Genomic DNA, 24,763 nt, shown 5'->3' on the forward strand with positions numbered 1-24,763 from the left:
ACAAGTATGTACTACAGTGCTCTGCAGGATTGGTTCCTTGAGGGCAGGGTGGAAGAATGTGTCCAAGATTTCTCTCCTGTACTTGTAGATGGCACTTCTTCCTGTATCTTTCACACCATCTCTCTTCAGTGTTGGCCTATATGCCCAGCATCCCCTATTACATTGGGTTAAAGGGCTGGGAAGGTGGCTCAGTGGAGAGCGCTTGCCTTGCATGCATGAGGCCCTGGGTTTGATTCCTCAGCACCACATAAGCAAAAAGCAAAAAGCTGGAAGTGGCGCTGTGTCTCAAGTGGTAGAGCGCTAGCCTTGAGCTAAAGAGCTGAGGGACAGTGCCCAGGCCCAGAGTTCAGGCCCCACAACCGGATCCAAAAAAAAAAAAAAAAAAACAGAACAAAACAAAACCCAATACATTGGGTTAAAGTCTATGTTTATAACCTTAACTTACTTTCATTACTTATATTTAAACAATGTTTCATGATCACAAGGGCTCAATAGCTATGTGCATATCACCATATAAAATGATGCTTACCAAAATGAACTCCAAGAAATAGAAACAAGAGGTTTTTTTATTGTACTGTTTACAATTTTTTTCTTTTGATTTATTCTCTTTTGCCACTGTTTTTTTTTTTTTCTGTACTCTTTGTCTTACATATAAGTTTTTGGATTTGGGGAGGGCAGGGGAATCACAGAAATGGTGGGACAAAGGATGAACCAATTCAGCAGTGATACTCACTAGGCAATATGTTGGAAATGAACTTTACAACTTAGAGGGAGAAAATGAAAGAGGAAGTTCAAAAAGAAATTTATTCATTGTCTTACTTATGTAACTGTAACCCCTCTGTACATCATCTTTACAATAAAATTTAAATAATTAAAAAATCTTGGGGCTGGGAAGGTGGCTCAGTGGTAGAGCGCTTGCCTTGCATGCCTGAGGCCCTGGGTTCGATTCCTCAGCACCACATAAGCAAAAAGAAAAAAGCCGGAAGTGGCGTTGTGGCTCAAGTGGTAGAGCGCTAGCCTTGAGCTGAAGAGCTGAGGGACAGCGCCCAGGCCCAGAGTTCAGGCCCCACAACTGGACCCAAAAAAAAAAGAAAAAAAAAAATCTTATGTCAAAGTCACCAGGCATTCTGAGGCACCATTTTAACATATGAGTTTAAGGGAAAGAAATCCCATAGAACTCAGTGAAAGCTCACCAAAGGAAAGGGAAAAAAATAACCAGGGATTGATATGATCAAGAACTGAAACAGGAAAGAAAAGTTAGGGGAAGGAGCTTGGATAAATTCCTTTCTCTATTATGCTTTTCATTCTTATAAAGGTTTAGTTGGAAGTTCCTAAGTTGAATACTATTCCTATGAAAATGTCTGCATTCTCTCAAATTCAAGTAATTACTTTTTTTAAAAAAAAATTATTGTGCCAGAGCAAAGTCAGCCTGGAAGGCCAGGCTTGTTTGATATCTACTGAGTGGTTTGTTTTGAACAAAGAAGCAGCAATTAGAAGTGTGGTCACAAATAGATGAGGCCCCAGGGAGCAGAGATAAACTAAGAAATATCTTGTCTTATATACCAGCTTGGCTCCAGTTCTGCCTTTTTATTCACTGAAACTTTTCCAAAATTGAGAACATTTGCTCAAATTTAGGATTCTTAGGGGCTATTAACCTAACAAAGGGAAATTATGCATGGTCACCAGAATATATTTTGAGGAACTAAACCCCATATACTGGAGGGAAACATAAATTGCTTCTCTAAGTGCTTCTCATTTTCATTTTTTGCCCCTGTATGAAGTCTTCAGAATTTGGAGACTTGTTTTCCAATGATAAAAGCATACACACTATCCAATCTTGTTTAGTGTTTAAGTAAGCGTAGCTTTGAGGCATTGTGGGAAAGAATTAGTAAACATAAAAAGAGTAAAATATGGGCTGGGAAGGTGGCTCAGTGGTAGAGCGCTTGCCTTGCATGCTCGAGGCCCTGGGTTCGATTCCTCAGCACCACATAAGCAAAAAGAAAAAAGCCGGAAGTGGCGCTGTGGCTCAAGTGGTAGTGCGCTAGCCTTGAGCTGAAGAGCTGAGGGACAGCGCCCAGGCCCCGAGTTCAGGCCCCACGACCGGACCCAAAAAAAAAAAAAAAGAGTAAAATATGAAATCATGGCAGTTATGATCCACAGAGCACATATAGTAATCTCAGAGTAGGGTTATTTATATATTTTTAAAAGGACTTCTTTTCCTAAATATAGCTAAGTTTAATATAAATCAGAACCTATCTCAATGTTAGTCTTTGATTCAAACAATTTTTACATAGAAATTAATACAAAGACAAACCAGAACAGTCCTTGTCAATTGATAGGCAAGCCAGTCACAACAAATGGAAGAAATACACGTAAATCAAATATCACCATCTAACAGTACGCTTATCACTTTGCTAGAACAGTGGATGTTACTTGGTGTTAAGTTTGGTAGATTTAACAGTAAAAGTTGCAATTATTTGTTTTCATGACAGAATAACAGAATTACAGCTAGAAAGAACTAACATGCCAGACCAAACTTCTTTATCTGACCCATTTTGGGGAGTCCAGGTAAGATCCAAATTGCTTTCTCAATTATTAATCCCTCAAATAAATGATACTTCAATACCTCACAATTTCTTCATCTCCATTAATGTGTAATCAATTATTCTTCAATGATTAATTAGTCTGTATCCCACAACTTCAATTTCAGCAACTTTTCTTTGTCAACCCAGTGTTAAAGCTGTGCCTTTTATATATTCCTTGTCATTTGCATCAAGATCCTAAATGAAGCTCCTCAGAAAATCTCTCTAGGAAAAAAAAAATCTCCATTTTTTTTTTTTTTGTTAAGAGGCCTGCCATCCTGAAATCGTATAGGAATGGAGTGTTTTGATAGCAATATGAAAATTAGAAGATGTTTCCATGGGTGGGGGGCACAAGAAACTTTCAGGGGAAGGCTACCTGACTGAAGCGAGGAGGAAACTTGGTCATTGGATTTTTATTTGCTCAGCTATTTCTGTACAAAAGGTACCCGAAGTGCTTCTGAGAGACGCTCTCACTTTCCCCAAGTCTGAACCTCTCCCCCCAAAAAACTGAATAGATTCAATGGCAAGGATAAATCTGACCCCTGAGTTAAGGCGGTTACTGGGAATGAGTTGTGCTGCTCAGAAAAAAAAGGGAGTGGGGTGGGGAGGTCCTTCCTCAGGGGTCCCAGTCACGGTTCCCTCTCATTTTAGTGACAACCAAACCACCTTTACAAGAACAAAGCGGAGCAGCAAACAGCCCTGCTGGACAGGGGCCCCCAGGCCAGGTGGGGTGCCTTCTCTTAGCCTCTGCTGGACTCCCCCCCTAAGGTCACCCCTGCATCTCCCCAAACCCCAACCAAGCGGCTTTGCCCACCTCAGCCCTTCTCCCCTCCTCACAAACGGTTTGGGGCCACTGCCCCCTCCCTACCGCAGAAAGCCTTCCATGCCGCGGCGCGGGGCTCCGCGCGCCCCACGATCCCCGCCCGCGGGACTGCGCCGCGCCCCGCCGCCCGCCACGCCCCGGCCGCTGAGAGACCGCTGGTCCGCACACACTTCTCCAGCCGCCGCGGCCGCCACGGGGTTAAGGCTACAGAGAGGGGCAGACATGCCAGTCTCTCCAGCAGACCCCCCTCCGGCCAGACAACTCCCTCGACTCCCGTCTCTGCCTCCCAAACTTGAGCGGCGTCCCGGGCCCCGCCCACCCGCGTAAGGCCGGGCCCGCGCGCACCAGTGGCTCTCAGGTCCCCCGGCCTCACCCACACTAGCCCTCCGCGCCCCAGCCAGGCCTCTCGGCACCCGCTGCCACCGGCCACCTGCGGCGCAGCCGCGCCCTCCCACAGCCCGAGACCCCAGCGGGTGACTTCCCCCACCGCCCAAAGGAGCTTCCACCTTACCCGGGTGCCGCCGGCCCCTGAGTGCCTACAGCCCCCAAGAAAACCCCTCCAGAGGAACATCGCTCCCCGCAGGCCCGGCCTGGCACACCCCTTCCCCTGCAGCCCACCAGGCGTCTCTTTCCGAACATAGCTACTGAGCAAGAGTCGGCACAAGTAGATAAGGTGTGGAATAGCAGCAGGCAGCCTCTAGAAACAAAGACCTCATCACAGACTGAACACCTTAACTGTACATTTCTTTCCTTGGTTGACTACTTGTCAATTGCTTCCAGTGCCTATTACATGTTTACAGGCCAAGAAAAAAAATGTACTGCATGTATTCCTACTTTCCATCAAATATTTTTCCTGGTGCTTAAAAATGATTATGTGTCTATTAGAAAAAAGTGCAATTATTAATTTAAAGGTATCAACAACATATAATACTTTTTTTCTAGTCAGAACTTAATTCAGGGAAGTGGCGCTGTGGCTCAAGTAGTAGAGCACTAGCCTTGAGCTGAAGAGTGCAGGGACAGCGCCTAGACCGAGTTCAAGGCCCACGACCGACAAAAAAATAAATAAATAAAATATATGTGTATAAATATCTATGGGCTGGGAAGGTGGCTCAGTGGTAGAGCGCTTGCCTTGAATGCCTGAGGTCCTGGGTTCGATTCCTGGGCACCACATAAACAAAAAGAAAAAAAGCCGGAAGTGGCGCTGTGGCTCAAGTGGTAGAACGCTAGGCTTGACCTGAAGAGCTGAGGGACAGTGCCCAGGCCCAGAGTTCAGGCCCCACGACTGGACCCAAAAAAAAAAAAAAAAGAACAATTCAGATTAAAATCAAGATGTTAAACATTCCCCAGCAACGAGTTCTTTGCTGAATATGGTTTCTAAACTTAACTCCTAGTTTGAATTTTAAAAACAGTAAATGACTGCACAATTAGGCTGAGAAGCTAGGTAGGAACCACAGGACAAGAAGGTACTCCAAGTTTCTCTAAAGACAGAAGTGTCTTATCTATTGGTGAGAGACCAAGAAAACAGCCTGACAAGACCTGTACTTGTGTGAGGCTGCTGGTGAGCACCACACCAGCAAGGAAATGATGATGGAGAGATGGAAGAAATTCTCTTAAATAACACGAGCAAACATATACTCAAAATAAATAGATGGGTTTTGTGGTTGGAATATTGGATATGACGGGGATGCAATTAGACTAGGGCTGAAAACACGTGTCTTTTGATTCTAGGCCTAAGGGTTTCAAGACTGTTCCTCCAAATTTTGGAAGGGAATGAACAAATTGTCTCATGTTTAAATATAATAGGTTTAAGCTGGGTGTTGGTGGCTCACACCTATAATCCTAGCTTCTCTGGAGGCTGAGATCTGAAGGTTGTGGTTCAAAGCCAGTCTATGCAGGAAAAGTCAGTGAGACGCTTATCTCCAATTAATTACCACAAAACCAGAAGTGGTGCTGTGGCTCAAAGTGCACTAGCCTTGAGCAAAAACAGGTCAGAGAGAGTGACCAGGCCCCGAGTTCAAGCCCCACAACCAACTATATATAGTTGGTAATATATATCTATATATATGCATATATGTAATATATATATATATATATACACATATATATATATATAATGGGCTTAAGACATTTGATGAACAAATACCAACTTTCTGATTCTATAATAGTAACTAAGATGCATAACAGTTCACATTTTAATTTGTAAACCTATGACCAAAAATTAGCAGCTGGGCACCAGTGGCTCGAGCCTGTAATCCTAGCTACTCAGGAGGCTGAGATCTGAAGATCACGGTTCAAAGCCAGCCAGGGCAGGAGAGTCCTTGAGACTATTATCTCCAATTAATCACCAGAAAATTGGAAGTGGCCCTGTGGCTCAAATGGTAGAGTGCTAGCCTTGAGCTGAAGAGCTCAGGGACAGCATCCAGGCCCAAAGTTCAAACCCCACAACTGACAAAAAATTAAAAATTGACCCCATATTAGCATCAGTTGTGAAAACCTGGTAGCTTAAGATTTGATCAAATTTACCTCTTGTTTTTATGTCCCTTTCTTTTTCTAAACCGAGATTCTCAAAAGTGAACATACAGTTAGATTAAAAGATTCCTGATAGTATTTACTACTGTTTGCAATTCAGAAAGTCAGTGAATTTAATGAGTTGAAAACGTCAGAATTATCAGGGAGAAAATAATTTACCTCAAGACCAGAGTCTATATTCCTTGCTAGAAATCTATTTTGCAAATGTATTTTCTATATTTTGTAAGTATCTGCCACTTACCACAGAACTATCCAGAATTTTAAAAAATCACAAACTTATAGAACTAAGAAGATTAGAAGGATCAATGTGATCATACCAAAACACCTCAGAGTGCAGGCCATTCAGCCTGCACTTCATCTTCTTTCCTGATAAACAGATATTTCCTGTTTAATTCACCACTGAAGCCTCCTGAAAAATACATTGTGTTGATTAATATTCTTGAGTGCGTGACTAGGCATCCCTTGGAAGATATAAGGGTTCCAGTCTTTGGGAAAGAGCTGGAGAAGTCTGTTTCTACAGCAGAAGAGAACGCCTCTGGTCCCTTCTGATAAAGTCTTTCTTCAGTATGTCCCACTAATACAGGTAGCTTCTCCGAAGTTTTCAATTTCATTCCACCACTTTTCATATATTTCTGATTCTAAAACTTCCTACTATCTCCTCTATAAGCTATGTTTGACCTGTTCTTTTTAAAGTGACGACACTCAGAGTGAATCTATTTCCCTTGTTACCTGCCAGACTAGGGGACAGAATTTTATCTTACTAAATCTATGCAACCTTGAAAAAATCGCTTAAAAAAGAAAGATGATGCAGGAAAGTCTGTAAGATTCATCTCCAATAAACTACTCAGAAAAAGCCAGAAGCGGTGCTGTGGCTCAAGTAGTAGAGTGCTAGCCTTGAGTAGGGAGGCTCAGGCCCTGAGTTCAAGCCCCAGAACTGGCCAAAAAAAAAAGGAAAGATGATGCTAGTGAGAGATGCTTTAAATAGCACTAGTGGTTAAAGTCATGGACTGCCTCCCACCAGCAAAAGTGTTCTCAGAATACACGTGCAAGGAACTAGAATGGTGAGAGTGATTTGTTATATTCCCTCTGCAATTGAATCTATGGTAAAATAGCTGTTGTTGTTTCCTGAAAGAAAGCTAAGTAAGCATTCATTAACCCTGACAAGTTCCATGTCTTCGAATTTGCTTAGTGAATCAAAACTATCCGCTGTAGTAATTTTCATTACATGTAAGGAGAAAGAAAGCTTAAATATCCTGGAGATATTTTGTTCCACTTTTATGACAGTATGGAATGATGAACTCATAAAACCAGGTCATAAAAATGGTATGTTTATGATGCTGTTTTCAGAAACTACAATATTATGGAAACATCTTCTCATTACTAAAAGCATTTGTACTTTTCCCAGAAACCTAAAAACTAAAGGATTCCTGAGCAGTTGGGAAATAAAGTCTTTTCTACCTTAGTAAATGAACTGCAAGATTTAGGCTCAAGGGGGAACATTTCTCAACTTACTTCAGGTCTTAAGGACATAAAAAAACTTACTTCAGGACATAAAACATACTTCTTTACCAATACCCTAAATAGAATTTAATCTTCAAGTATCCTAAAATGTAAATCTAAAAAGAGATATAAGTTGAAGAGTTACATTTCTGCTATAATTAAGGGCTATCCTTTAGGTTTGTATCTTAGAATACAAAATAGTAAGTTTTCATAATAGTGGATAGAAATTAATGGGAAAGTAGCAAGCTATTCTTTATTATATTAAAACAAAACTTTAAAGAGAAATAACATTCATAGCTCATGAATATAAGTTGTCCTCATACTTTGTGAATTTGAATATGAGTTACTACAAACTTAGAATACCTTAGAAACATTTATTAAAATTTAGAATATGCATAGTTCTCAACCAACAATACTGACTTTATCATCAGAAAATATGTGTAAGACAAAACGCATGTATAAAGCTTCTGGTAGCACACTATCAAATAAAACAGTAGAAAGGCTAAAATGTGTATTATTATAATCAATAAAATATTAAATATAATATAAAATATAGATTTGATGTTGATGTTAATACTGGAAGGATGGCTTTTAATTAGTAACAAAGATTAGAGTATAACATATATAACATGTTTCCTTTTCACTAAAAAGTAAAAACAAAAACATTACATATGTATTTTTGTTAGTAAAAGCACAGGGCTTTTACTTCTGATTACCAATGGGCAGTCAAGAAAGGAATTTCACCCACAGTAATCTTCTAAAAATCATTCCATGCAAAGGAAGCAGAAGGATGTACCATGTACACAGAGCTCCACCTGGCTTTGCTCCTCAGCCCCACCTCCAAGTCACCACTATGTGCAAATTCTGGACTGAACATAGCAACTCAGGGAAGTAACATGAAAAGGGCTTTTTGGGGGGGGGGGTGAGGGAGGGTTGGTCGTGGGGCTTTGAACTCTGGGCCTGGACACTGTTCCTCAGCTTTTCAGCTCAACACGAGTGCTCTACCACTTGAGCCACAGCGCCACTTCGAATTTTCTGGTGGTTACTTGGAGATTAGAGTCTCACGGACTTTCCTGCCTGGACTGGCTTTGAACCGGGATCCTCAAATCTCAGCCTCCTGAGTAGGTAGGCATGAGCTACCGGTGCTCAGCTAGGAAAAGGGCTTTTGATATCACTGTTTAATCTTTTTATCATTGACTTTTAGTACTTGGAATTTAAAATGAAATTCCCAAAATAAAACTAAAAGAGTTTAAATATTTAGTTTATTTCTGCCATAGCATGTTTTTTTATGGTTGTTTTCAGGAAGAAACTTTCTTCTTGAAAAATATTTTATTCTCTTTAAGTAGTTTTACAAAAATGTTGCCATTCAACAAAGCAGTTTATGAATACATTGTGTCCTCAGTCTCAGCTTTTCAACACTCACCCAATCCACAGCCTTTAACCACACTTTCTTAATTCTGTAGGCTATGTATTGAATTATTTTACCATTTAACAAAACAGTTGACATATATAATGCATCTTGATTTGTCATCCCCTCATCACGCCCTTTCTATCCACCCTCTTTCTATGCCTTATTTTTCTTGATTTTGTGGTATATACAATGAATTCTTCACTGCATTCTTTCCCCTTCATTTATCTGCTCCTCTCTGCCTTGCCACCTCTCACCCTCCCCTCAACTACCCATTTCCTGAAGCTTATTTTGTTGAGTTTTGACTTAGTCTTTCTAAAGAATTATACTATTTGAGTTCTCCCATACTCTATTATACATCAGTTGATTCATTTGTAGCTGCTTGCGTAACATCCAGTGTGTTTACTTATACTCTAACTAAGAGAAACCATGCAAGCTTTGCTTCTCTGAGTCTTGTTTACTTCCCTTAGTACAATTTTTTCCTTACAAATGGCATGATATCATTCTTTCTGATGGATAAGTAGCATTCCATTATATATATATATATATATATATATATATATATATACACACACACACACACATATATATCAACTTTCTTAATCCATTTATCCAGGTTGATTCCATATCTTGGCTAAGGTAAATGAACAGTGTTGCAATGGACATGACTGTGCTGGAAGCTTTAATATGTCTTTATTTGTGCTCTATTGGATAAATGCCCAAGTAAACCATGTCTAGTTTTTTGAGAAACCTCCATGCTGCATTCCAGAGTGGTTGAACAAGCTTACATTCCCACCAGCAGTGGCCACATCCCTGCCAGCATCTGTTATTGTTAGTCTCTCCATAATGGCCATTCTAATTGGGATGAGGTGGAATTTCAGTGTTGTTTTGATTTACATTTCCTTCATAGCCAGAGATGTTGAATAGTTCTTCATGTGTCTATTGGCCATTTTTACTTCTTTTTTTGAGAAGTCTCTCTTTAAGTCATTAGTCAAATTATTAATTGGGTTTTTGTTTTTTGAGGGCTTATTCTTTAAGGGTTTAATTTTTTGAGCTCTCTATATTCTGGATATTAGGCCCTTGTCTGGTGTATGTCTGGTAAAAATCTTCTCTTGTCTGTAATCTTTCAACTTAGCTTGTTACCTGCGTCCTTTGCTGAACAGAAACTTTTAAGTTTGATGCAATCCCATTTATCGTCTTTCTTTGCTTTGTTGTGTTTCGGCATCTTTGCTTAGAAAGTATCAACTGTGCTTTGGAACCCTAATGTTTGCTTATGTCATCCTGAATAGTATCATGATTCTGGTGCCCTGCATCTTGTATATACATTTTTCTAATTTGGGGAGGGGAAGGGAAATAACAAAATGCTGAAATAAGGATACAGGTTGACCCATTGTAACAATGAGATGTACAAGACACTATGTTGAAAAAAAACTTTACAACTTCACAGTAGGGGGGAGGGAGGAGTTGTGGAGGTGGGGAGGGAAGGGATGGTAGGGGAAAAACAAAGGAGGAGGTAACAAGGCTGGATAGGAAATGTACTCATTACCTTACTCATTAACTGTAACCCCTCTGCACATAATTTTTACAATAAATATATATATATTTTAAAAAGATAATTCCTAGGTATTTTTATTTTTGATGCTATTGCAAATGTTTCAGTTTCAATCTTCTCATTGTTGATACTTTGCCAAAGTTTAGGATTAGCTCTAGTACCTTGGGGGAGGAGTCTACAGGTTCCTTTAAGTACAGGATCATGTCATTTGCGAAAAGGTATAGTTCTACTTCTTCCTTCCCTATTTGGATCCTCTTTGTTTTTTTCTTGCCTTATTGCTCTTGCTAGGAATTCCAGTACTCTGTTGAAGAGGAGTGGAGAGACTGGACATCCTTATCATGTTCCTGATTTTAGTGGAAATGTTCTTTTCCCCACCATAAAGAATGTTGGCTATAGATTCTTTTTGTATTTTTATGTATTTTTTATTTTATTGTAAAGATGCTGAACAGAGGGGTTACAGTTAAACGAGTGAGGCAATAAGTACATTTCTTGTCGAACATTGTTACCCCCTCCTTTTGTTCTCCCCCCACTATAGGTTCTTATAATTAACAATAAAAATGTTACATTTCTTTTCATCGGTCTATGCAGTCATGTACCTTTAATTTTTTTCCCTGACATTTTTTGTCTTAAATCTGTTCCCAAAGCCTAGACATTGTCAGCTCTGGTCAGGATTAGGAAGATCAGAGTGTGCCTTCGAATAATTCCACGGTCTGCTTCTGTCTCTTTTTACTCTCTTCCGTTTTCTCTCTTCCCCTCTCTCCCTCTCTCTCTTTCTCTCTCTCCTACTCCCTCTCCCTCTCTCTCCCCTCTTTCTCCAAAGTGTATCTTCTCATTTTGACTTCCCATTTCACAGAAGATATCTTTCATTCAAAGATTCTGCCCAGAAAACAATAACAAATGGGACCTTTAAAAAACAATTTTTAAGAATTATTCAAGATACTCATCTTTTCTTCTCCTTGTACTCAAAGTGCCGACTATGGAATTATGTTTTTCTGTCCAAATACAAATTAGGAAAATTAAACCTCACCTCTCACAGTTTATACACAAAAGGAGCTTGAACTTCCACACTGTTGTATGATTATGTAACTGCATCCCCTATAAATCCAGACCTAAAGAAAATGAGGATTGTTGAGTTGGGATGGGAGGGAAAACCTGAAAGTGAGGGAAAGGGTAACATTATCCCAGAAGAAACATACTCATTACCGAAACCCCTCTGTACATCACTTTTATTATAACAATAAAGACTAAAGATAGAAATTTAAAAACCAAAGTGAAGCTTGTGTTTTTTATTTCACTTTTCTAAGTGCTGGACTAACAGGCATCTGTAATTGCTCACTGGATAAATGAAAGTGGAAGTTATAGGACTTCAAATGAATCCTTTTAAGTCAAAACATATGAAATGATTACCCTCTTGAATACCGGTTCATCTGTTCTGAAATGTCAACCTCAGAGATTACATGTGAGAATAAAGTGAAGGCACTAAAGTAAAAATAATTACGCACTGTAAAGTAGTATGACAGCAAGGACTGCATTGAGGTGATTAAAACAGAACCGCTTCTGAAACTGACAACCAAAAGAAGTCTTGTAAGCCCACTACTAGAAATGACCCATAATCTTAGAAACACCCAGGTGAGGGCTCAAGGTCAAAAGTACAGAGCTTAATGTATTCACTCTATTTTAAGTTTATGTTGGGCAGGTTCCTCCATTTTGCTTTTCTTTTTTATTAAACAAATGGAGGTTTTTATTGCTTTTGGTCCACACTCAGAATTTCACATTATCTGAATAGTCCAAGGCCCCCTGGGCTGGGGTGGGGTGGGGGGAACAGATTGAACTGGAAGGGCAGAATGGAGCTGGTCAGACTCAGAACGGGAAGACCTGAGGCGCCCGAGGAGGCACTTGTGAAAGTCTCTGTGTGCTCTGAAACATTCGGAACTCTAGGCTGTTGGGAATGGTCAGGGAGATTCCTAGGGGAACCCAGTTCTTAAGAGGCCTACGATATTTCGGACTTCCTCCCACTCCAGGGGGGTCAACTATCCAGCATCCTTCTCTATTAACCTTATGAAAGAAAGAAAGAGAAAAAGGAAGGAAGGAAGGAAGGAAGGAAGGAAGGAAGGAAGGAAGGAAGGGGAAGGAAGGAAAGGGAAGGAAAGGAAAAGAAGAAAGGAAGGAAGGAAGGAAGGAAGGAAGGAAGGAAGGAAGGAAGGAAGGAAGGAAGGAGAAAGAAACTGGGCACTGTGGCTCATGCCTATAATCCTAGCTACTCAGGAGGCTCAAATCTGAGGATCCTAGCTCAAAGCCAGCCAGCCAGGAAATCCTACGAGACTCTTTCATCTCCAATTAACCACAAAATAACCAAAAGTAGAGCTGTGACTCAAGTGGTACACTGCTAGCCTTAAGCAGAAAATGTTGAGGGACAGAACCTTTGAGTTCAAACCTCAATATTGGCAAAAAAAAAAAAAAAAAAAAAACTAAAACAAGAGCTGGGAAGGTGGCTCAGTGGTAGAGCGCTTGCCTTGCATGCACAAGGCCCTGGGTTTGATTCCTCAGCACCACATAAGCAAAAAGAAAAAAGCCGGAAGTGGCGCTGTGGCTCAAGTGGTAGAGCGCTAGCCTTGAGCTGAAGAGCTGAGGGACAGCACCCAGGCCCAGAGTTCAGGCCCCACGACCGGACCCCCCAAACACACACACACACACACACACACAAAACCTAAAACAAAACCAACACACAGACACACACAGACACAGACACACACACACACAGAGTTTCCTTTCCTTAAACCTACCTTTAAACTTCTGCCCTACAGAAACCACAAGCTAATGAAGAGATGAAGGAACAGGAAGTCATTTGAGGGCTGGTCCTTAACTGGCCCTCACTGTCTTAGAGCCTTCTGGGAAATTTGCTGCCAGGCAACATGCCCCACCCATTGACCCCTCATATCTATCCAGGGCTCAGTCCTGCAAAGGAAGTCCTGTCAGAATGGGTCAAAGCAGCCCCAATCGCCCACAGACTCTCTACGGGCGGTACTAAATATTTAAAAAAGAAGAATGAGAAAAGAGAAAGATAAACCATAAAAACCCCAAACCCTAGACAGGGTAGTGCAATAGGGAGTTGGCATTCTGGGGTGCTTCCTCCTGGTAGAAGGGCAGATATTCTGAGGCCTCTTGGGGGTAGTCAGTGGCACCAGGTGGAGCGCCATCTGCCGCAGAGCCTTGTGGGCAATTCTTGGGATCATATATCTGGCGGCCCAGACCAAAGGCCTGGCTACTGTGATTGGCACCCTGTGTGTAACCCATCTGCAGGGACATGGAGGAGTTGTCACACTTGTCTGTCCCCAGCTTGGTGTCATAGATGTGTCGCCGGGTCCCCGGAGCCGTCATGCCCACCTGACTGGCGCACTTGTTCGTGCCCATCTGAAGGCTGATCATGGAGTGGTCCATGGGGGGCAGGATGTGGTTCTTGGGTCGTAGAGATGCCTCCTGGTGCCATAGGCTGTCATACCCAACTGACTGGCACATTTTTCGTTGCCCATCTGCAGCCCAGTGACACACTGGCCGGCCTTTGTGGTGGCATCATCAAAGTTCCGCTGTTGCTTCTCTGAGTACTTGACCCCGATGTCCACGCCACTCTGCAGCCCTTTCCCTGCCAGTGCGAGAAGCGACACCTGAACCTGTGTCATGTTCCCACTCTCGAACAAGTCGTTAGCCTCACACAGGTCCACAGGGTTCATGCCGTAGCTGACCATGGCCTTGACGAAGTTGGAGAGGTTTTCTAGCTGGTGACAGTTCTGCATGGAGCGGCTGATCTTGGAGACAGAGCCCGGCTGCAGCTTGTTCATGAATGTGCACAAGATCACCCCGTCCTTCAGACCCTTCTGGAAGTTGGGGCCAATGGAGAGGCCCCTGAGCCCTTCGATCCAGCTGCGGAGCTCAGCCTCCTTCTGGGGGTCATATTTGGAAGGAGCCGGTTCTTGAGTTCGGCCGCCGAGAGTCTGTTCGACGTTGTTGAACTGCGTGGAGCTCATGGCTGGAGGTGCGGCGCTGTGGGGACGGGCATGTGACTTCCAGTTTCTAAAAAATTCTCTACCAGGGAAAGAAAAAACAGGAGAGGTATGTGCGTTAAGACCAGGGAGTTGGTCAATAGATCACCTAGGGACTGTGTTCATAATTGGTGGCAAGGAACAGCATTCAGGAATGGGTAAAATGGCTGGGCCCATTTGGGAAGGATAAAAGGAGCAGAACACATGTGGATAGAAGCACTATATTGCTGCACAGTGTGGGTTTTGAGAGCCAAGGACTGTTTTGAAGGACAAAGTGTTGGTTTAAAACTAGGGAAGAACAGGGAACACTGGGTGGTGGTGGGTTACTCACTGGGGGCTAGCCCCATCAAAGCTTCCCTGGTGCAGTCTACAGGGATCTGGGGAAATGGATAAGGGTCAATGCTGTAGATTGTTGGAGAGCTGAAAATCATTGCCTTAGAGGTGTGAATATCCATATCAGCAATGTCATTATCCCTAGTCAGCTGCTTCCTGGTCACAGGAGAGGCTGCCTTGGGAGTGAGAATAGTAAATGCAGTGATGGTGATGCCATTGTTCACATTGTTCCTTCCTGGTCAGTGGAACCACAGGAGGAGTAGAGAAGAAGAGGAGAGAATCTAAATACACAGGGATATGGGATTACCTTGTGCAGGAGAGGTAATTGTTCAGGTAAGGAGGTTTGAGGGAGAGAGAAATAGGAGTTGCAGCTCTCAATAAATGATCATTCTCATTTAGAATCCCTGGAATTAAAAGCAGTTACACAGGCAGGAAGAGAGTCTGCAAGAAGACCTAAAGGGGAACTAGAAACTGTAGGTGTCAGTCCCTCTTTAATGTTTAGAGTGCTGACAGAATCAGGGCCTGGCATCCTGCTCTTCCACATTAGTGGTGTTAGGAAGAGCTGGAATCTTTAAGTGCAGATAAGCAAGGACAGACAGTAACAAGTCCCTGAATCAGATGAGAGAAAAAGAAAGGCAGTCTTGTCACTGCCACCTGTCACCAACTTTGCTGAGGCTTCTGTCTTAGAGATTTTACTCTTAAAAAACTGAGTGTTCTTACAACTGTCAAAATATCTCTGGACTTCCATACAAGGAAGTTTATCAGACAGGGGACACTCACCGTGGACCTATGGTACTGGCACTGGCAGCAGCAGCAGCTAGGGAAGCAAGGGTGGCAATGATGCTTTCTTTTGGGGGGGCTCCACAAGCAAACAGTTTTGTTGTAGCATGGCTTGCTGGGGGACAAGCTGTGGGCTTTTTCATCTTCTACTCCTTTCCCTGACTCCTGGGGGTCTGGGCAGCTGGGGAAGTGGTTTTCTCCCAGCCTTTCCATGATGCAGCCTTGCAAGCTGGGGATGACATGGCCATTCGATGGGAGGCATGTACACTACATGGTGCTTGTTCTCCATTGTTAGGTTGATCCCTCTCATTGGCCTGATCCATAGGCTCTCCCTGAATTTTGAACTCTCAGCATCTTCCTGGCCTTGGCCTCAGTGTCCCTTGGGTGAGGAAGACAGAGATCACAAGACATCTTTGGCACCACAACTTGAACAAGCAGCTCAGGTACTGAAATTAGAAGCAAAGATATATGTTGAGAAGGTGTCCTCATGCTTCTGGGGATTTCCAGTGTCCCTGCAGAGACAGCTGTCAGCATGGGCACAGGTTTTTTTGGGTGAATCCTTTACAGATGCCAAAGGGACATTCCCCACAGTGGTGTCTGTGGCCTCTGGCAGAGGGCGCCTTCTTTTAGGGGCCCCATGTGACTGGCTGAAGGAGGTGCCTGCCTGGCATCCAGGTTATCCATTGTATTGTAGGCTCAGATCCGGCACTGCAAACTCTCCTTGGTAAGGATGGAGAGCAAGGTCCAAGAATGTATTCACTGGAGGTCATTTGGGGCCACCTTGAGAAGCCACTTGGGACCTCCTCAAGTGGACATCTGGGGCCTCCTTGAGAGATGATCTGGTACCTCCTTGGGAGGTCATCTGGGAGATGTGGTACATGTCGGTTAGTGCCTATGGCTACTAGGCTGTATGTGCTTGTTACTAGTTCTGTGTCCTGTATATGCCTCTGAATACTCCTTTTTTCCAGGATTAGAGAACAATGTCCTAAAGTTCTCGTAAGCAAAACTGTAACTAAAGATCTTATCCCCCAGTGTTACAGGAGCCCCCCGGAGGAGGACCACTGGTGTACTTTCCCTCCTATTCTGTGCCATCAGTACCTCTGATGTTAAGTCCCAAAAGGGGTTCCTTGTACCAGCCTGAGGTGGTACAAGGTGGTACAGTCCCCTTATTACTCTTGAGACAGATGGTAGGCAAGCCCCCTTTCTAGTGTATGTTCCCTTTACAGCTAGTGACCTGTATAACTGCAAACAGCAAAATCCACCCTTTTCTGAAAACCCTAGGGGCTCATCTGCTTATTAGCAACAGAATTTTTCACACACCAGCCCACCTGGGATGATTGTCAGCAACTTTTACAGGTGCTTATCACCTGGAAGGAAAGGGAGCAAATCTGGCGCAGGGCCTTGAAGGCAGTCCTTGGACCAGAAGGTTCTCCCTTAGACTCGCCCAAGCTGGGACTACAACAGTGACTGAAGTAAGGAGGCGCTTGCCAATTATCACCAGACTCTGTTAACAAAGATATGGGAAGCAGCCTGGAAACCAACGAATTTAAGGTGAATGAGACTATACAGCTCCCCAGTGAGTCCCCTGCTGCTTTTCTAGAACATCTTTTGGCGGCCTATAGATCCTGAGGCCCCAGAGAATCAAAGAGCCCTAAATATGGCCTTCATTATGCAGTTGGCCCCAGATTTTAGAAGAAAGCTTCAAAAGTTAGAAGGTTTTGAGGGAAAGGTGTTGATAGCAGTCACCCAGTGGGTTTTTGATCATAGAGATACCCTGGAAGAAAAACAGTCAAAGAAGGGAGTTAGTATTGGAGTTAGAAGCACCAGGACAGGAATCAAGAAACCCTCAGTGAAGACAGTATGATTCATTTGTACATGGCAATAGGGAACCTCTAGGACTAGACCAGGGTGCTTATTGCAAGCAAAACAGACATTGGAAAAAGGAATGTCCAAGGAGGAGAAAGATGGAAAGTGACAGATTAAGTAAGCCACCTGGAAACTGCGTTCATACCGCCTGAGAAACATTGAAAGGAGCTCACGACTCTGAAATCCAACCTTGTTGAACTTAAAAATCAGCTCTCTGAACTTAACAAAAAATGTGGTGAAGAAAAAATTCGCACACTCCTGTCTGAAAACACTGGCTTTAAAAAAGACTCTGAATCTCCAATACGAGCTAGTCAAAACCCATGAAGGGGTTAAAAGCACATTGAACAACACACTGGAGAAAACCAAGAGAATTATCTGACATGAAGAAAAGATTTGAAGATATAAATCAGGAACTTGTAAGAGTCAAAGATGAGAACAAATCCTCAAAGTGAACCTGGAAAACACTCAGAATCAAATAAAATCCAAGTACATCAGCCTGGGTGAGCAAGAGGCAAAGCTGGGGGTCACAAGTCAGAGACTGAGGGAGGCACAAGATGCCAATGCTGCCATCCTTGCTGACTACAAGCATGGCCAGGAAGAGATCCTGAGGCTGCATGCAGAAATCAAGGCCCAGAAAAAGGAGCTGGACATGATACAAGAATGTATTGGGGGCTGGGAAGGTGGCTCAGTGGTAGAGCGCTTGCCTTGCATGCCTGAGGCCCTGGGTTCGATTCCTCAGCACCACATAAGCAAAAAGAACAAAAGCCGGAAGTGGTGCTGTGGCTCAAGTGGTAGAGCGCTAGCCTTGAACTGAAGAGCTGAGGGACAGCACCCCAGTCCAGAGTTCAGGCCCCACGAACGGACCCAAAAAAAAAAAAAAAAAAAAAGAATGTATTGGGCTGAAGCTTTGAAGAGTGTGAGTGGAAATTCAAAGCAACAGAGAAAGAATTGAAAGAGCAGTTAGCAGAGCAGACATAGAAGTGCTATATCAGAGAACAAGAGGCCAAGAAAAAGTGAACAGGAAAGCATCAGCCTCAAGAAAGAGATTGTTACTCTTCAGATAGAGTTAAAGGACACACATGCTCCGATGGGGAATGCCCAGGAAATGGAAGGAGCATTAGGCAGAAAAACAGAACAACTAAACAGTTGAAAGATCTGTCACAAAAATATACTGAATGAAAAAACAAAGAGAAGCTACTAGAGGAAAAGGCCAAACAGACTGCCAAGATCATCACCATAACTGTAATGCAGAAGCAGCATGTCCCAAGGGTGGAGGTACAAAAAAAAACCCAAAAAACAAAAAACCTCTCAATAGCACCATTGATAATTTAAAGGAGGAGCTGAAGAGCAAGCAAAGGTGCTGTGAGAAGGAGCAGCAGTTGGACAGTTAAAAGAACTCTTCTGCAGAACACCTGCAGGTTAAGGAGAAGGAGATTGGGATCATGTAAGTGAGCTTGAGAGAAAAAGAGGATACAAAAGAAGTCTCCAAGCTCCAGACTTAAGGTTCAGAGTACTAAACAGGAGTTAAAGAAACTAGAGACCTCTGAAGTTCAGGGAAACAACTGGGCTGATCAGGAGGCCACCCTAAAACCAGTGGGGCCTCTAGAGCTACTAGTCATTAAGATTAAAGGAAGAAGCAAAAACAGTGGTAACAAGTGTGTAATTGTGGAGACTGCACTTGGGAAAAATCATTATAGGCTCAAGCCTTCTGTCTGTTTATATCTGCCAGTTTGTATCTAGTTATTTGGCACCCTGATAAATTGCCCCAGGCCACTGCCTAAAACTGTCTTGAAAACCAGTGGGGCCTCAGCCTGACAAGCCTAATGTAGAAAGTTGCCAAAATGCTGGAAAGCTGGAACATGTGAAGAGGGTGCATACGTAAGGAACCTCACCTGGTGAATTGGGGGAGTATGGGGTATGGAGGTATGGGCATCTGTTAGTACTAATGGACACCTTTTCAGGCTGGGTCGAAGCATTCCCAACAAAAACCGAAACTCCTCAGGTAACAGTTAAAAAATTACTCCATGAAATAATTCCTCGATTTGGCTTACCCTTAGCAGTGGGGAATGAGAATAGCCCGGCCTTCATGGCCCAAGTTCTAAGGCCTTCAATTGGAAGTTACATTATATTTATAGACCTCAGAGTTCAAGGCAGGTGGAAAGAATGAAAAAGATCTTAAAGGAAACTTTAACTAAACTAACTTTACAGAGACTGGCCACGACTGGCTAAGCCTCCTCCCCTTTGCTCTCCTTCCAGCAAGATGCACCCCTTATGTTAGAGGATTCATTCCCTTTGAAATAAAACTTGGGGAAGGTATAGTAACAGAAATATCTAACCATAATCTTGCAGGCTTTGCAACATGTTCTTTTGCTTGCGTATCCTTTGATAGCCAAAGTCCACCAGCCTCCTGAGAAAAACTCCCCACACTCTTTCTTGCCTGGACAGCTGGTGTGGGTAAAAAGGCATCATGCTCCTGAATTGGAACCCAAGTGGCAAGAACCTTACTCGATAGTGCTAACTACACCGTTGGCTATTAAAGTCAGAGGAAAACCATTGGATCCATCACTCTCAAGTGAAACAGGCAGTGGAATAATATTCAGAGAAGGCTGCAAGATGAGAGTTTTGCAAGTTCAGAGACACTCAGAGGATCCTTAAGGATAGTGCAGGACAAGGTAGTCACAGGCCCCCTTTCTGGTGTAAATAGTGTAAATATTTTTTTTTTTTTTGTCGGTCATGGGGCTTGAACTCTGGACCTGGGCGCTGTCCCTCAGCTCTTCAGCTCTTCAGATCAAGGCGAACACTCTACCACTTGAGCTACAGCGCCACTTCCGGTTTTCCAGTGGTTTATTGGTGATAGGAGTCTCATGGTCTTTCCTGCCCGGGCTGGCTTTGAACCATGATCCTCAGATCTCAGCCTCCTGAGTAGCTAGGATTACAGAAGTGAGCCACCGGCACCCGGCTAAATATAATTTTTTGTCATCTTTAACCATGGATTGTCTCGCTCTTTAGAGGTCATAATCTTTTCATTCTGTGGGGGGGGGGGGGCGCGCGCGCCAGTATAAGGACTTGAACTCAGGGCCTGGGTGCTGTCCCTAAGCTTTTGCTCAAGGCTAGCACTCTACCACTTCAGCTACAGCTACAGCTCCATTTCTAGACTTTTCTTTGTTTTCTCTCTCTTTCTCTTTTTCTTTCTCTTTCTTTCTCTCTCCTTTTTTTCTTCCTTCCTTTCTTTTTCTTTTCATTTCTTTTCTTTTTCTCTTCTCTTTTCCTTCCTTCCTTTTTTCTTTCTTTCTTTGGGGGTGGTAGTTTAGTGAAGTCTTAAAGACTTTCCGATCCTCAGATCTCATCCTCCTGAGTAGAGAGGATTCTAGGTGTGAACTGCAATGCCCAGCCACTTAATGTGGTAAAGCCACATTTAAACCTTACATCCTTCTTGTGGTCACACAGGTGCTAATGGCTCAGCTAGGCTTTGAACCCAGGCTGAGTGGGTCATGCTCTGCACCCATCTTCATCCTTCTAATGAAAGTATCCTGTGTTACCACTCCATTTCTGTAGTCCATCCACAACCCTCATCTCCATTTCTTATCCATAGTGAGCACAAGCACTGTCTAGGAGAATCGCCTTCTATGTTCCCAAAGTCCAAAACTGAGCTCCAGGCCCCTGAGGAGGGATGAAGCACTGTTAGTGCAGCTTCATTTCCATCTTCCTTGGACTTGAGCCTTGCAGACTAAATAATTTTTTGTTTAGTTGAAAGAATTCAATTATGCAAAGTTTATAGAGGATCTATTTGGGTGTGTGCTGAAGAAATTCAATAGTGTATTATTCCATATAAATATGGAGCCTTCTGGTCTTTATGGAATGTGTACAAATCAAGTTGATTTGCTAGCAAATCCACATAATTTCAACATTGTGAATACATGAATAGGCTCAACAGTTCATTGAACATTATTGTTACTTTAATGTAAGTTTAGCTCTTCTTATGCCCAAGAGAAGAGTCCTCTTTTGTGGATGATGATAAGGGAAATATGTATGATCATCCCAGGACCTATAAATTTCAGCAGGATAAGGAAAGTTAGAAAATACACATGGCATTCTCTAGCATCTTGTTGCTTGGATCTTGTTGCTTTTGCTTCCTCCATTCCAGTGATTTTCTTTCTCACAAAGAATTATTTTTGTCACATTATGTAAAGGCTTCAAAACCTTGAGTGACAGCTGGAGAAGTATTTACATGTATATACATATCTTTATTTGTATGTATATATGTATGTACATATTTATATACATTTTGCTAAAAATAACATACCTACATATGTATACATATGTATATACATGTTTGTAGTGTTGTCTTGTCTTTTTTGTCATTTGTTTTTTATTTTTTCTTCCAGTCCTGGGTCTTGAACTCAGGGCCTGGGCACTGTCCCTGAGTTCTTTTCCTCAAGGCTAGCGCGCTACCACTTGAGCCACAGTACCACTTCTGGCTTTTTTTCTGTGAATGTGGTACTGAGGAATAGAACCCAGGGCTTCATGCATGCGAGGCAAGCACTTTACCACTAAGCCACCTTCCCAGCCCAATCTTGTTTCCTTTTTGAGACACTGTCTCACTATCCCTAGACCTCACAATCCTCCAGCCTCAGACTCCCAAGGGCTAGAATGACAAGAATGTATCACTATGTCTAATTTATTGTTTAAAAATTTATTTTAAATATTCAAATATTTCACATATTAAAAAGTAAGTTTTACCTATCGCAGCATAAGAGCCCATTCATACTATGTCAGAAAAAAATTGGACCTAGCAAACTATGATTTGGATAGGACACAAAATGTTTACTTAATTTCATATTCTCTTTTGTTTTTTGTCAGTTGTGGGGCTTGAACTCTGGGCCTGGGCACTGTCCCTCAGCTCTTCAACTCAAAGCTAGAGCCCTACCACTTGAGCCACGGAGTCATTTCTGGTTTTCTGTTCATTTTGTGATTGATTGGAGACAAGAGTCTCACAGACTTTCCTGCCCAGGCTGGCTTTGAACCATGATCCTCAGATCTCAGCCTCTTGAGTAGCTAGGATTATAGGCGTGAACCACCAGTGCCTGGCTCAAATTCTCTTTTAAAATGAAGTATTACAAGACCTTTTTACCTTTCTGCAGACCAGAAATAAGTCAGCATCACTAAATTAAATATATAATTCTTTTTTTCTCTTTCTTCTAGACCTACATCTTTTGGCATACATTAGTAGTATACAGGGTTACAGGGTTACAGTATGATAATTCTACAGGTGTAGTTCTGCAGGAATATTGTATGCACTGTCCTTTGAACAAGTTTACCCTCTGTTATAGCCCCTTAACTCCTTTCTTCTCATATCACTTTATCAGACAGTATTTGGTGAGTTTCATTATGCTATCTTCATATGTATATGTGTAATCTACTTCAATCTTCTTCACTCACATCCTAGTATACTTTCCTTCCACCTCCCCAAACCCATTGATCTCTACCAGTCTTCTTTTTACACACATTTCCCATTATCATTGGCAGCAACACAATGATCACAATCATCATCATCATCATCATAATCACCATCATCATTATCATCATCAATATTTTGGGTCTAGGTTACACGTGATTGAAAATGTGATATTTGGTTTTGAGCCTAGCTTGTCTCATTTACTTTGAATAGTTCCAAGTTCTACTCTGCAAATAACTTTACTATAAGGTATTACCACATTTTCTTGACCAATTCATCAGTTGTTGGACACATAGGCTAATTCCCATTGTGAACAGGGCAAAGATAAACAGATGGTTAAGTATCTATGTTGAAAATTGATTTACACTTAGAGGTTGTGACAGAGTATTTTAGAGGGTGATAAATTAGGTCTCATTTTAACTTTCTGAGGAACCGGCATACTAATTCCCATAGCGGTTGCACTGGTTTATACTCCCATGAAGAATGTATGCTAGTTTTTTGTTTTGTTTTGCCCTGCATTGTCACAAATATTTCTAATTTATTTTATAGATTTCTTTTTTTTGTCTTGAGTGAGATAAGAATCTCAGGGTAGTTTTGATTTGTATTTCCTTATGGCTAGGTTTCTTGAGAGATATGGTGACATGACTATATCTCTTCCTGTATTACCCACTGTTACTTAGAAAACTATTGGTTTAATGCATCTGCTCATTTAATAATTAGATAACTTGTTCTTTTGGAGTTTTTCCTTGAACTCTTTGCATATTCTGAATATTAATCATTTGCCTGGTGAATAGATGGCAAAGATTTTCTTTCATGCTATGGGATGGTTTTTCATTCTGTTAATCATTCCCTTTGATGTACAATTTTTTTTTTCTTTTGCTGATCCTGGGGATTGAACTCAGGGCCTAAGTGCTGTCCCTGCAGCCTCTTTGTGTTCAGGGCTAGCACTCTACCACTTAAATCACAGCACTACTTCCAGTTTTTTTCTGAGTAATTTATTAGAGATAAGAGTCTCACGTACTTTCCTGCCCAGGTTGGTCCTCAGATCTCAGCCTCCTGAGTAGCTAGGATTACAGGTGTGAGCCACCTGTGCCCAGCTTAAAGAGAGTCTAACAAATAGGCATACACATTCCCACTGTAGATTTCTGCTGTGAATGGAAATAGAATGGGCTCATAGTCTAAGCACAGCTTCGCTGTTTTGATCTGTGAAAAGTTTTTTTGAAGGACTAATGCAAAGGATATAACCCAGAACTCAATCAGGGCAATGAGATGACCATGAAGGGAAAATATCCTCAAAAGATTTTAACAAGAATGATTCAACAGCATATTTTAAACATTCAACAGAAATAACCCACAAACCTGGGGGTAGATATATTAACATTATCCAGCTGGAAGTGGGAACAGATAGACGTAAACCTTAGTGAGAGAAGCCTTAAAGTGAGAAGAGCCTTAGACTTTGGGGCACTATCAACTGTGGAGATATCAGATATGGAGACTTAAATAATAGCAACCCTAGAAGGGGAGTGGAGACGGGAGAATGAAGAATGAAGAAATGACCAAAACCTTCCCAATTCTGTGGAAGACTGACTGTAAATATCCATGAAGCTCAATGTGTACCATAAGGATAATGACTAAGAAGTCTACATTGAGATACATTGTAATCCAACAGTTGAAGACAAGGAGAAACTGAAAATCATGAAAACATTGTTAGAGAAGTGACATGCAAGGGATCTTTAAAATGTCAATTTTTATCAGATATTGTGGAAGTCAGAAGGCAGTGGACTGAAAAGGACTGAAAATAATACCCAAAACAAAAAAAATTCAACAAAAGTCTCTGCAAAATGTTAAAAATAAAAAGGAAACTAAGCTCTCCCAAGATATTCAAGGCTTATGGAGCT

At 42.1% G+C, this 24,763-nt stretch overlaps 2 protein-coding genes across 2 annotated transcripts; both read right to left on the reverse strand.

Annotated features, from left to right (window-relative positions):
* Nucleotides 1–3,446: 3,446 nt before the first annotated feature.
* Nucleotides 3,447–8,965, reverse strand: LOC122107894 (glycine-rich cell wall structural protein 1.0-like). The gene is made up of 2 exons (XM_042679762.1): nucleotides 8,858–8,965; nucleotides 3,447–3,941 (listed from the first exon to the last, which is right to left on the reverse strand). Exons 1-2 carry the CDS (start codon nucleotides 8,963–8,965, stop codon nucleotides 3,447–3,449), a joined length of 603 nt encoding a protein of 200 aa, XP_042535696.1.
* A 4,513-nt stretch (nucleotides 8,966–13,478) lies between these two features.
* On the reverse strand, nucleotides 13,479–14,416 carry LOC122107895 (calponin-2-like). The gene is given in 2 exon segments (XM_042679763.1): nucleotides 13,479–13,852; nucleotides 13,855–14,416. Coding segments are annotated over 2 exon segments (936 nt in total).
* Between the last annotated feature and the right edge of the window lie 10,347 nt (nucleotides 14,417–24,763).

This window comes from Dipodomys spectabilis, unplaced genomic scaffold (genome assembly GCF_019054845.1).
Source record: "Dipodomys spectabilis isolate Male_0828 unplaced genomic scaffold, ASM1905484v1 ptg000054l, whole genome shotgun sequence".
NCBI classification, from domain to species: domain Eukaryota; kingdom Metazoa; phylum Chordata; class Mammalia; order Rodentia; family Heteromyidae; genus Dipodomys; species Dipodomys spectabilis.

Bases quoted from the DNA above. Each gene is read 5' to 3' on its own strand.
- LOC122107894 (XM_042679762.1), bottom strand. From the start codon at position 8,965: ATGACAAATCAAGATGCATTATATATGTCAACTGTTTTGTTAAATGGT. The intron at 3,942-8,857 runs GTGAGTGTTGAA...TGGGGGCTGTAG, and splicing joins GGTTAAAGGCTGTGGATTGG to GCACTCAGGGGCCGGCGGCA.